Source organism: Miscanthus floridulus, chromosome 12 (assembly GCF_019320115.1).
Source record: "Miscanthus floridulus cultivar M001 chromosome 12, ASM1932011v1, whole genome shotgun sequence".
Classification (NCBI taxonomy): domain Eukaryota; kingdom Viridiplantae; phylum Streptophyta; class Magnoliopsida; order Poales; family Poaceae; genus Miscanthus; species Miscanthus floridulus.
Genome location: NC_089591.1, coordinates 51,291,477 through 51,304,399, shown reverse-complemented (window position 1 = coordinate 51,304,399; position 12,923 = coordinate 51,291,477). Strand labels below are relative to the sequence as shown.

Genomic DNA, 12,923 nt, shown 5'->3' with positions numbered 1-12,923 from the left:
ATAGTATTTTTTTCTCACAATAAATTAGCATCAGCCGGCTTATCAGTTGTAAAAACTATTAGCCGAATAGCCTAAGAATAGGAAAAAAAATCAAAACCTTCCGTTTAGGGTATGCGTGTATGTCATCATGACTAAATTCACAAAATTAAAGAAGTTTTGGTTTTATAAAATTTCGAGGAAAAAAACTTGTTGCATAGTAATATCTGTAACTTCAACCGGATAGTTAAGTGGCCAGGGAAAAAAATAGAAAGAAAACAAACCAGACCCTAGTATAGTACTACTCGAGCGTTACCGCTTGGCCCACTGCTCCATGTATACTGTACAACTACGGTCTGTTCGTTTAGTCGTGAACGATCGTAAATTTTTAGCTAAAACAGTATTTTTTTCTCACATCAAACGATCGTAAATTTTTAACTAAAACAGTATTTTTTTCTCACATCAAACCAGCCAACAATAATAATCCACGACCATATACGATCGTTTCAGCCCCAATGGAACGTACTGCTGGCTATTCTGCCTTTTGAGGTGTTGCCTCCGCAGCCAGTCAACTCGATCGCCTTCAGCTTTCAACCTTGCTTTGGTTGCCCCTTTTGTGTCCCCGGTTCCCCACGCAGGCCAGCTCCCCCCGGCCCAAAAGGGCCAGAGGACACCTACTGTTCGTACCAGTGCCCTTGCTTTATTTGCTGTGTAGCCCATGCTCATCATGCAAGAGGAAAGAAAAATACTGTGTTTCTTTTCATTTTTTTAATTGGAAAAACAGACAAATTTCGTGCCACACACTAGGGTGTGCGATATGAAATTCCAGTGCTAAATAGTTCATTCAGTACGGAGTACCGTTTCTTGGATCTCTGAGTTTGCCGTCCAACAAGAAGCAAAGTGAGACAAGGGGAGCTATGTCGTTCAAAATTGTGCATCTCTGTGTTCACCATTTCAAAACTGTGCATCTCTGTGTTGACGATTTCTACCCGCGCAATTTCTAGGAACCCTACCTAAACAATGCTAGAATTTCATAACGATTTTGTAAAGAAAATAGCCATTTCCACTCAGAGCTAAAATCCTCTGTAAACAGTCTGCAAAATCATGTCATATTCTTCCGAAGGGAAATCTGTATATGAATTATGAAACATGGGCATGACGTCAGGCCTCGACACATGTCAGCTGCAAAATCTCCCTCCGGTCACCCAGATCCAGTGGCCAGTCCCAAAACCGGGAACCTGCCCTGCAGGCTGGAACACAACATCGTAAAGCCCGTTGCTCTCGAATGGGCATGATGGCCAGGCCAGGCAGCAGGCCAGCATGATGGCGAGCCGTCCGGGGTCAAACGGATGAGTCCAGAGAAAGGTCGCCTCTGCCAATCCGCCATCCCATCCTCCACCCGTCCACCGTGATGCGCACGCTAGTGGCCTCCGCTGCAGCGCTGCTCTCGCAGTCGCAGACCCGCCCGCCCGCCCGCGGCAGCCATCCGGTTCACCACCTCGGCACCCAATTCCCAATGGGCAACGCCCAATGGCCTAGAGGTGCACAAGTCAATGGCATCATTTCCGCCCCCTGATTTCTTTTCGGCACCCCCTTAAAAAATTGCCCTCCTTGCTGTGTGCGGGGCTGCGGGCACCGCGGAATCATGATGAGGATCTCCGCGAGGTCGCCGCTTAATCCTCTTGAGATGAGATCCTCCTCCTTACGGACAAACAGATCATTAGTAGTATTCGCTTATAATCCTTAAAAGGAAGTTTTTTTTAAAAAAAAAAGGTCAGCAAAGATACGATGGCATTCCAGAGAAGGGATTGGTAGCGCTCAACAGTTTCTGATGGATATGCTTGAGACCTGGCTTTCTTGCAGACCTCAGCATAAAGCTATACTCCCTCCTCCAGGCTCCAGCCACATGTCACAAACGATTGAACGAAGCAAGCGATGATACTTAATTGCCGAGCTTAAGCATGCTTAGAGATGCTAGGCAGGCTTGTGGATGAGGTTTCTGAGTTCTGACGCCACTTTTTTTTTTAGGGGGGGGGGGGGGGGGGGGGGGGGGGGGGTGTTGGCGGTAAACATGTCATCACGGCTTAGGTTCCAGTCAAAATACGCAATTTACAGTTGGACGTCACCGTGATTATGCCATCAGAATTTGTAATTTGTAACCCACAACGAGCAGTGCACTCCCCCTCCCTCGGTGGAAAAGTGTCTGTGACAGGAACAAGGATCCTTCGTTTTTCTTTTTGTTTTTCCTACAATCCAAAAGGCACCTTATTTACTCATGCTAAAAAATGTTCTATAGAAACTAACGACGCTAGATAAAAACTTTCGCTAGTCCTTATACAAGTCCTTAAGATATCAGCATGGTCTTTCTAAAAAAGCTACATGGTCTTTCATTTGATCCAGAATAGTTTAACGTGACATCGTCAAGAGATCTTACATGATTTAGATATGTATATAAAATTATTTATACATATCTAAAGGTAAAAAATATTTTACTTCGGACAAATACAGATGACTTGTTTATTTTATTATCAGACAAAGAATCATCTAAGATTAACGAAACATATGTGATTTTTCATGATCATTCTATTGCCATCAAACTTATATTGTCAATCTATAAGTACTTTTGTAAGTTGACAATTAGAGAGCAAAATGTTTGGCATATATAGCACAATCCAAAAAAAGGACTTATATCTGGGACAGGTGGTAGTAGCCTTCTTTAATCTTCCCCCTATAAACAAGCACAGTTGGCCCACATGACATAATAAAAAAATGTTTTCAAATTCTGAATGCTACTACTAATCCCATAATTTAGCCTATGCTAAATCATCTCTTTTCGGCCTGTTCGCTGGTTGGTTTCTGGGTTGGTTTGGGCTGGCTGGTGCTGGTTTTATGTGAGAGAAAAATACTGTTGGTTGGCTGATTTGGGCTGGTTGAAACCAACAAGCGAACAGGGTGTTTGAGTCTTGCCTCAGGCTGATGGAACTGGAAAGCATGGCTTCTACTTTGTCTTTGTCTCTAATGGAATGGGATCCACAGAGGTTTATAGTACTTATCAATGCAGCCGAGCTGTCTCCTCCTTGCGGTGTGGCCCGGTGATTTGCTCGTAGTAGTTTAAGGGGTTGTTTGGTCCTACAGAAAAATTTTAGTCCCTGTCCCATCGAATATTTGGATACATGCATAAAGTATTAAATATAGACGAAAAAAATAACTAATTGCACAGATTATGGCTAATTCGCGAGACGAATTTTTTAAGCCTAATTAGTCTATGATTTGATAATGTAGTGCTACAGTAAATATGTGCTAATGACAGATTAATTAGGCTTAATAAATTCGTCTCGTAAATTAGTCTCCATCTATGTAATTAATTTTATAATTAACTCATATTTAGTTCTCCTAAATAGCATCCAAACGTCCGATATGACATGGACTAAAATTTAGTCCATGGAACCAAACACCCCCTAAAAACAATGCCCCTCCTTTTCTTTGACTCTTCTTAGGCCTTTTATTTACTCCTCCTAAATTTTAGTCCCTATCATATCGGATGTTTGATACATGCATAGAGTATTAAATATAGACTAATTACGAAACTAAATACACCGATTGAGACTAATTTTTTAAGCCCAATTAGTCCATGATTTGACAACGTGGTGCTACATTAACATATGCTAATAACGAATTAATTAGGTTTAATAAATTCGTCTTGCGGATTACTGAGGACTTGTGTAATTTATTTTATTATTACTATCGAAACACTCCCATGTAATACCCCACGTGACACCTCTAAACTTTAGTCCTCTGGATTTAAACACTCCTTAGGCATTTTGCATGTACACCCCGGTTTTGTCCGTAATTACTTCTGGCAGTACTTTCCAGGTGTATCTCGTACAGTGATTCTGCTGAAGAGCAGGGGGTATCAATTACTAACAGATTTGCTCCCGGCCGGTACAGCAGCACATGAATGGAAGAACGCTGAACAATAGCTTGTCTTAAAAATGGCTTGTTCGACTTCTTTTTTCAGCCGGAACAGTGTTTTTCTCTCACAATAATTCAGCCGGAACAGTGTTTTTTCAGCCAGTTTCAGCCAAGTTTCAGACCAGCGAACGGGACCATGCATCGAGTAAGATTTAAACTTATCTCATGCAACCTCCCTCATGCAACCTCCCAGGAAATTTAATGTTCACTCTGGTTATGTGGAGAGTTAAAGTAAGCCTGCTTGTCAATTTTTTTTGAAAAATAAGCATCACATGGAATGAAGAGATCTTCACCCTTTTCGCTTATGCTAAAATTTAGCTTATGCTAATGCTTATGTTGATATGTTGTGGGGAAAAAACACTGTTTTATGATTGAAAAATAGTTCTGAATAAACTCAAACGAACAGGGCGCTCGACAATTTGTTGGAATGCCAGCCATTTAACATGTGTTTTTTATATGTTTCTTGTTGGTGCCTTGCATTTGTCTGTCTAGTATTAGTTATACAGAAACCCTTATTACTATGTGTGACCTCATTTTATTTGTTTTGACTGATATTGCAAAGATCTTCACAGATCACTAATTCACTGTTGATCCTATATAGTATGATGTATTCTATATCGTGACAAAAGAAAATATTATAATATGGACTAGTAACAATTATTGTATACCTCTCATGGAAAAAAAATCCAGTGAATGCTATATTAAGAAATTCTTTTCTAATAAATGTACGAGATATACCAATACCATTGTTGTACTGTTGACATTTTACGTATAAAATATTGTGTTTTTTGCACTTTGAAATGCCCCAACTCAGGATGACTAGAGCATTTATGCAAATTCTACCCCGAAAGAAGCAGAATGGAATAAAATCCTACCCAGTCAACCGCCGCGCAAAAGTTTCCTGGACTGAATAGCAAAGTCGTCACCTGCACTGCACTTGCAACTACTCGTAAAAAAATTGCAGACCCTTCTTCTCGAAGCGATCCAAGGCTTCGGTTCGTGCACCTCGTCGAGGGTCCTATTCGCAAAAGGGCCTCCCCTCCCTCCCCTCACAGCGCATCAAATTTATTGCGGCTCTGCTGCCTCTCATGAATGACGTTTATTTAAGTCTCCACCCTCCGCCCCGGGGAATTCTTTTCTATGTATCGCGGAATTTTTTGGGTTCTCGGGCTCCGCCGCGATCCATCCCATCCTCGCCGTGCCGCTCCTCCCGCTGCTCCCGCCGGCTCTCCCGGAGCTTTCTTTCTGACCGGCGCGCAGCAGAGAAGGCGAAACAGAATTGCGGCGGCGCCTGCACACGCGAAGGTCAGAGCTCCTCCGATCCTTCACTGCTTCACTCCGTCTCCTGTTCTTGGTCTCCTTTCTTGTGGTGCTGTCGTCCTTCTCCTCCCACGGCTGGTTCTGCATGCGAGTGAGGAGTGGTCGAGTGGAGGAGACTTGGTTTCTTGGCCCTGTTCATCTTCCCATGTTGCTCGTTTTTGCTCTGTTGTTATTTCTTCAGAAGCTCTGATCTGAAGAACTGGTAGATGAGTGGTAGAATCGCAGAAGGTAGCATTCGACGTGCATGTTTCGTGATTCTGGATTGGAGGCGCATCATTTTTGTCACCAAAAAAGAGGGAAAATAGAATCTTTGATCCAAGCTTCCTCTTCTTAGGCGTGTTGTTCTTGCCTGCACGTAGTTACTGGGCTGGGCCGCACAGTCCTGTGTAATTACTCCTCATTAGGCCTTACCGACACAGTCTGATGCGGCGCAGTTAAAGCCATGCTATCAGAGTCTGGAGCTCCTCGGGGCCCTTGCAAGTTTCTTCAAGACTTGAGACCCTCTAGTTTTCGATGCTGGGGTGAGTGGTGGATCGGTGCGCGGTTGGTGGTTTCGCTCATGTTTGCTGTCCTCGTGGCGGATGCAGAACAGTATTGAAGAGGTGGCCTCTTCTTCCTCCTCTCTCTCTTCATTTTTCTTCTTTACTTCGCCTCTTCTTCTCCCTCACCCTCCTTGCTTGCTTCTTTCCGTGAGAAGAAAGGAAGAAACCAGGGCGTGCTTGTCCTGTGATCCAACCAGGTCATTGTCTCCCTTTGCTTTGCTTTGTATGATATGGTACCGCTACTTTGTTCCTTTCTCTGTCTGCCTGTATGCCTGACCGACCGTCTCTGCATCGACGCGTATAGAAAACCTGCAGTTTTTGGTATCCGGTGCTTTGTCTGGTGCTTGTGCTGTCCTGTGCTGTGTAGTCTAGCTGTATGCGTGTGTACATTGAGGCTGACTTTCTCCATGGAAACGCTTGATGTTTGGTGTGTCCAAATGCCGCGAAGGAGTTGTTGGGCGGGCCGGTCGTTGCCTCATCTGCTTTCGCTCTTCAGAGCTTGTGTTTTCCTTTAGCGTTATGTGTTTGCGACATGGTTTCGTCTTTTGATTTATTTTTCATCCTTCTTTTTTTGGGTGTCTCTGAAAGGGTGTAAAGTGTCTTGTTCTATCAGGACGCTGCGAGACTTTTCCTCCCATGGGAATCTAGTTTACGTGAAACGCGGCATTTGTTTGTAGATGGATGGACATCGGCATTCGCAAACGCAGCCTTTTGTCCTCCATTCTGGAGAACAGGAAGCATGCACTTTTTTGTCTGGGTGGATCGTCGGAGTATTTGACTTCTAAATTTCTAATATTTCTTTCTCTTCTTTTTTTTTGCAGGAAAAATAATCAGCACTGTTTAGCAAAGGCAGCTCCTGAGTCCTGAGGCATGGTTAGTACTTAAGTATACTGTATGTGCAGACCATGAAGATAGGTAAGTGAGTTTCACATCGCCCTGTTCTGCATGAACTTATGGGCCGGCTTATCAGCCATGGTACAATGTTTTTTTCTCACAACAAAACAACATCAGCTGGCTTATCAGCCGCAAAAACCATCAGCCGAACACACTGCCCTGTAAAGGCATTTGCTTAATTGCGTCAGTTAAGCACGGTTGCATTCTGATTTCTACGATTCTTGACGCTAGCCTGGTTTTGGGCTGTGGCAAAGGCTGATTGTGTGCCTTTATAGGGTAGTCTGTTGATAGATTGCGATCTGATTGCATGATGCATTTCATTTGCTAGGATAACTGAACTGAGAAATGTGCATCGCATCGTTGGTACGTCATGGGATTTGCTAGAGTCCACTGTCCACCTCATCGTTGTGATTTTAATACCTCGTCAACATTGTTCGCTTTCATACGCCTGTTATATTCCGCGTTAATCTTCATAGAAGGATCCATCATACCAATTTCAGTCAGTTTTTATTTTAATGCAATCTCTATATTGACTTGATGGCGACACAAAAACATTATTCTTGGCTGAAAAAATAAAAAACTATTCTGTTTGTATTGAATTATGATTTTCGTTGATTTGGTAGGAAGATTGTCGGTTCTTGGCTTTTGTTCCTTCAGGACTACCAACAACATCTTAGTTAAGCAAACAAACTTTTCTGGGTTTCTTTATGACAAGATGTGCTTTATTTGAGTTGTGAGTCACTGCAGGAAAGTTAATGCTTGCATATGATTACAGTGACAGCGCAACTAAAAGGAAAGAGAAACTACAGATGAACTTACCTAAGTACTCTAATGTTAATTACATGATAATAAGTTCTTTCTAGATATTTCTTGTCCTGGTTGGGTTGGTCACCAGTTATTACTATTATAATCTTAGAAATAGTTTTAGTCATTTATTGACGTTGCAAACTAGAAACAATAAATGTCGATTATGATATGCTTCATTATGATTTTTTTCTTCTTCTCTGTTCACACTTTTAATAACTGATTTTGATTTCGGCATGCAGATGATGAAAGGCCTTACCAAAGTCATATTTTTCATGATCTTGCATCTAACGGCAGTCCTAAATTAGACTGTGAGGCTGAAAGACAAAGTGATCTCAAATTTTTGGCAGATAAAATGGTCGAACAGACCAATCAATCTGAACTTAGTTTTGTGAAGGCTGAGCATCTGAATGGAGGTAAAATTGGGCAGACACGCATTGAGGATTACTCGTATGACAAGGATGTTGTAGAGATAAAACTGCCCGACACAGTTCTTTCTTCTGATTACGGTGTCCATTTTGTCAAGGATGTCTGCATTGATGAAGGAGTTCTTCCTGATCAAAAGACTTCATCAGAAAAGCAAGTAGATCAAAAGGTGTCCATAAACTTTGATTCCTCAGAATATACAAACGGTGACCTAAGGGAAGGGATAAGCGCTGGCTCTACAAAAACTGCACATGAATTAAAATCAGAAATAGTTATCCTACCTGTCATGTGTGATACTGATGGCAATACTGGGGAACAGAACTCGTGCAAAAAGCATGATCTTGAAGATAACAATACTGTAGATGTATCTACCAATTCTAATGATGAGGAATTAAATCCCAAACAATTACCATGTCATGAAGTTGCACAAGATTGCCAGGATGTTGGCAGTGTCATTTGCGAGAGCAATGAAAATCAGGACCGGCTTTTAACTGGAGAAGCAACCCATCAGGTATGCAACTACTTAACTTATACAGTACAACATTTGCAACTAATCTGTATGATCACCACTTTAACCCTTACAATTCATTCTTGCCTTTGATGTGTATCATAATGTTCGATGATTATATGTAAACTGTAAATTGTTTGTTCTGTTCTCCGAAAAACGCGAGTTGGTATTACATCCGTAGTTTATTTGGCTCAATAAATGAGCAACTGCCCATATAGTAGTTTTAACTATAACATCACTTATATACCTCTACACCATTGGAGCACATAACATGATTGTTCTTTGTTACAGGTTTCATCGAATGATTGTTATGAAACTGGAATTGGTATTGCGTCTGAGACCAGTAACATCATTCACAATGATTTACCAGAAGAATCAGCCGCTGCTGATTTCTCGGTGGTGATACCTGAGGAAGTTGCTGTCAGTGCTCCATTGGATATGGAAGGATCCAACCAAGTTAATCACTATAACCCTTTTATTGCCTATGGATCACTAGACGAGACATGGGAACCTAATTACTCTCTCCCTACTATTGTGGATGCCGCTTCTATAGCACCCATTTGTCCTGTTGAAAAGACAGATAGTTTTAGTGATCTTGTCAACAGAGCACTGGAAGGATTTGATCCTATTGAAATAGATGAAGCCATAATTGAAGAGAATAGGTTGGATTCTGTTGAAGAAAGTTCAAGTACATTGGATGTCCAAGCATCTGAACAATGTAATGATCAGGGAGAGAGTCTCACTAATAATGATGTGAAAACTGATGTAGCACATGAAATGGGCACTGCTATATCTCTATCCACTAGCAATGGAGAGCATAGTGATGTCAAAAGTGAGCAAGGTCAGAAACATGAGATTGATGGTCAAGATATAAATGATTTCAACCCAAGAGATGCGGAGCTTGGCACAAAAGTAAGTGAGGACATAACGGATAGTAAGAGTTCAACTACTGTGCAAACAGAATCTGTGGTTCAGCAAAATGGACCTGATAGCGCAAAAGTGACTGCACAAACTGTTATTCGCAATCCCTTTGAGTCAAGCTTCTCTGGACCTAGCATTACATCAGGTCCACTAACGCCCTCTGGTCACATACCTTATTCTGGCAACATTTCTCTTCGATCAGAAAGTAGCACAACAAGTACTCGGTCCTTTGCATTTCCAGTGTAAGTGCAGACTTTCTGATTACTTCTTTTCAGCATAGAACTGCTTTCTCGCCCTGCAATATCGTTGCTTAATTCTATTCGTAATTGATAAAATCTAGCCCCATATAAGCAACTTCATAGTTTGTTGTACATCTGAATGGGACAGCATTGAATTCGTTCTTCTATAATGGTAAATAGTCAACAACATAAATTCCCCTGCCTAAAGGAATATCAGTCAAGCATGGATATAATAATTTCCATTATGCTAACTGCTACCTCATAACGTCATACTTGGTTGTACTGTCATGGGCTCAAGGCAGTTTCTGAACTTTTGAACCAATCAGTAGGAATTCTTCATAAATGTTGTCAATATATGAAACTTTATTTTGTTTTGTTTTCATGGGTTCAAGCATCTTTCTTTTTCTGTCAAGCATCATTCATAGGATTGTGCATCTTTCTTTCTTTTTTGGTCTAATTCACAGACTACAGAACGAGTGGAACAGCAGCCCCGTGAAGATGGCAAAGGCCGACCGCAGGCGTCTGAAGGAAGACCGAGGCTGGGGTTACAGAATCCTTTGCTGTAAATTCTGAATGCGCCTGCCCCTGCATCCTTTTTGCCTGTTGAGTTGAGCCCTTCGTGTCTGTCACGCTTGAGCCCGTGGAGGTCCATGTTAAATTCATTCAAATGTTTCTCCTCTCCCCCTTCTCTTTTCTTTTCTGCCCCCCAATGCCCTGCTGTTCTTATTTATCTCTAGCAGGTTAATGGCTTGTCGGATTCGGTAGTGGCTTGTAATTTACAAAACACTATGATGAGTGAGGAATTAAGGTATAGCTTCAGTATAGGATTTGTGGATACTTGTTGAGGTATTATTCCAGATGAACACCCATGGAGGGTGCTACTTGAACCGTGATACTCTGCTGCCATGAGCCGAGAATCACTGAAGTTATATTGGCCAGTGAAGAAACATAACAGCATGACAGTATATTGGTGGAAATACATGTAAATCACTGAATCTGTTACAAGCATATGAGCACATTTGCGACCTGATACTGGTGCGGATGTACATACTACTACATGGCATCTATCCTCAAGCATGAACACCAGTGACAAAATTGCCCATCTGCACATGAATGATCCATGCTGCTGTTGCAGATTGGGCTAAACTGGTTGTCCAGGTTGAAGGCTAGATTAAGGCTGGGCACAAGGCATTATTATTCCACATGGGACAACTAAGTGTATAAACCCTCCTAATCTACTACTCCTAGGACTAAATATAGCAACTAAAGCCTGAAGAGAACGAAGCAGCTAGGCAGCTCTAACTATATGTACCGAACTAGTGATGCCATGCCCGAGAGCACGCCGGGGAAGCTAGCTAGCTATGGAGTACTTACGTACGGTACTAGCTATCTCTAGGGCTTCTTATTCACCTGCAGCGGCGTGGCGCCGTTGTTGATCGGCCGGCGGCGGCTCGCCTTGGACGCGTAGTCCCTCCTGAGCATGTCGTACATCTCGGTGACCGCGTCGCCGTGCTTCGCTGCTGCGCGCATCTCCACCGTCCGCGGCCGTGAGCCTGCTGAAGTCGTCGTCGTCGTCGCTCCCACGGTGGCTTTGGTTCCCTCCTTGTTGTTCGGTGCACCGAGCTTCCGCCCTGAGATTACCTTGCTGGCAGCTAAATCATCGTCGTCGGTGGACGCCAACGCCTCGCCGAGGTTCTGCGTACAGTCATCCAAATCCTCTAGTAACTTCAGTAAAATATGTACATGTACTAGAATCTGTCAGTAGATTACTAGTACTAGATTTAACTTGCTCTGTGAACAGAACAAAACCAACGATGAGAGTATCACTAACCTCGTTTCCTCTGTTGTTCATCAGTTCATTGTTTGGGATTAGCACGACAACTGCAAGAACAGTGAAGATGGACGGATCAAGGCAAAATCTAAAGTGCATCGACTGCGACTGCACAACAAGATGGACCAGGGACTCACCATGGCTAGCACAGGCGGTGGGGAGGTGAAGGGTGAGCAAGGAGACGATGAGTCGATGAGCAAGATGACTACAACCAGACTCATTGCACTAGTTCTTCTGATGCAGCTCACCATGGTGTGGAGTACGTTTTTCTTACAAACTATGCGTACATCAGTTCGATTAGTCGATCGCTTGTGTGGTTGTTTGTGTGTGTGATATATGCCCTCAGTTGAAGTTGCAAGCTAGGAAGAAGAAGAATTTGCTGAAGAGAAAATAGGAGAGGAAGCGCGGCGTGGGGGTTGTTAGCCTTTTATAGAGACAAAGGTGATACAATGCTTGTAGTAGTAGTGTAGGTAGTACTTCCAGCTAGAGGGATGGATGGATATGCAATCAAAGCAAGCCGAGAGGAGAGCTAGGAATATCTGTTCCACCCGTACTCCCGTGTTAGTTTTCTTTAACAAACCCTAGGAATAATTTATGGATTGATCCTGATTGCGCCTGACCAAGGTATCAACCTAACCCAAGCAAGTCTGAACACGATTTGTCCATTGCATATATTTCATCGATTCAAATGTGTTAGCAAAAAGAGAGAGAGATAGACAGGGAGAGAGAGAGAGAGAGAGAGAGAGAGAGAGAGAGAGAGAGAGAGAGAAGTTGATAGTAGTATTACAAGATCAGGTACTAATAACATAGGAGTATATGATTTCCTCTAATAGCAAAACTAACATTTTGGTCAAAAAAATGTCAAAACTAACATATGCTGAGATACTATCTTGGTTTTAAATCTCTAGCTATATATAGCGGTTTGAGGTGGGGTTTGTGTCCATATACTCTCTCTGTCCCAAAATGATAAACATATAATCATGAAAAAGTCAAGCATAATAGATTTTGACTATTAATTTCTCTTACTTTATATTGTCATTTGCAAAAGAATCAATATAATATAACAGCCACTTTGAATATGTTCTAAACTTGTATATAATTTGAATAATTGTTAGTTAAAGTTGTAAAAGTTGAGTTTTCTCTATTTGAAATATGATTACCATTCCATGATGAAGGGAATACAACTTAATGGTTATAGCCTCATTTAGCTCCACCAATAACTGTAGGAGAGGCCCTTCGGTAAATGCTATAGAATCTAGGGATTTAGAACAACAGATACTATGCATTGCATTTCCGGATGTTCGATGTGTTGAGCTGTGCATAAGCTTGAAAGCCTTACCGAGACAAGTATGATGTGTTGAAGTGTGCATAAGCTCGAAAGCCTTACTAAGGCAAGTACATGTATAGAGTGTAAACATACATTACTACATTTTTGAGCTAGGTTTGGCAGTAGTATGTCATTGTTTCAGCCTACGTGAAAGTGGATTAGC

The 12,923-nt window shown here is 42.1% G+C and overlaps 1 protein-coding gene and 1 pseudogene across 3 annotated transcripts; one reads left to right on the top strand and one right to left on the bottom strand.

Moving 5' to 3' along the window:
• The first annotated feature begins 5,029 nt into the window (after positions 1-5,029).
• On the top strand, positions 5,030-10,543 carry LOC136496897 (uncharacterized). Of its 3 annotated transcripts, none has more exons than XM_066492673.1 (5): positions 5,030-5,253; positions 6,632-6,725; positions 7,751-8,445; positions 8,734-9,605; positions 10,074-10,543. In XM_066492673.1, the coding sequence occupies exons 2-5, from the start codon at positions 6,716-6,718 to the stop codon at positions 10,096-10,098; spliced, it is 1,602 nt and encodes a 533-aa protein (XP_066348770.1). In that variant the 5' UTR covers positions 5,030-5,253; positions 6,632-6,715; the 3' UTR covers positions 10,099-10,543. The 3 variants fall into 3 exon arrangements, with proteins under 3 accessions (XP_066348770.1, XP_066348769.1, XP_066348772.1); XM_066492672.1 differs by having other exon boundaries at positions 5,033-5,253; positions 10,067-10,543; XM_066492675.1 differs by having other exon boundaries at positions 5,034-5,253; positions 6,632-6,683; positions 10,067-10,543.
• Positions 10,544-10,740: 197 nt separating this feature from the next.
• LOC136496898 (uncharacterized) lies at positions 10,741-11,694 on the bottom strand (annotated as a pseudogene).
• Positions 11,695-12,923: the final 1,229 nt, after the last annotated feature.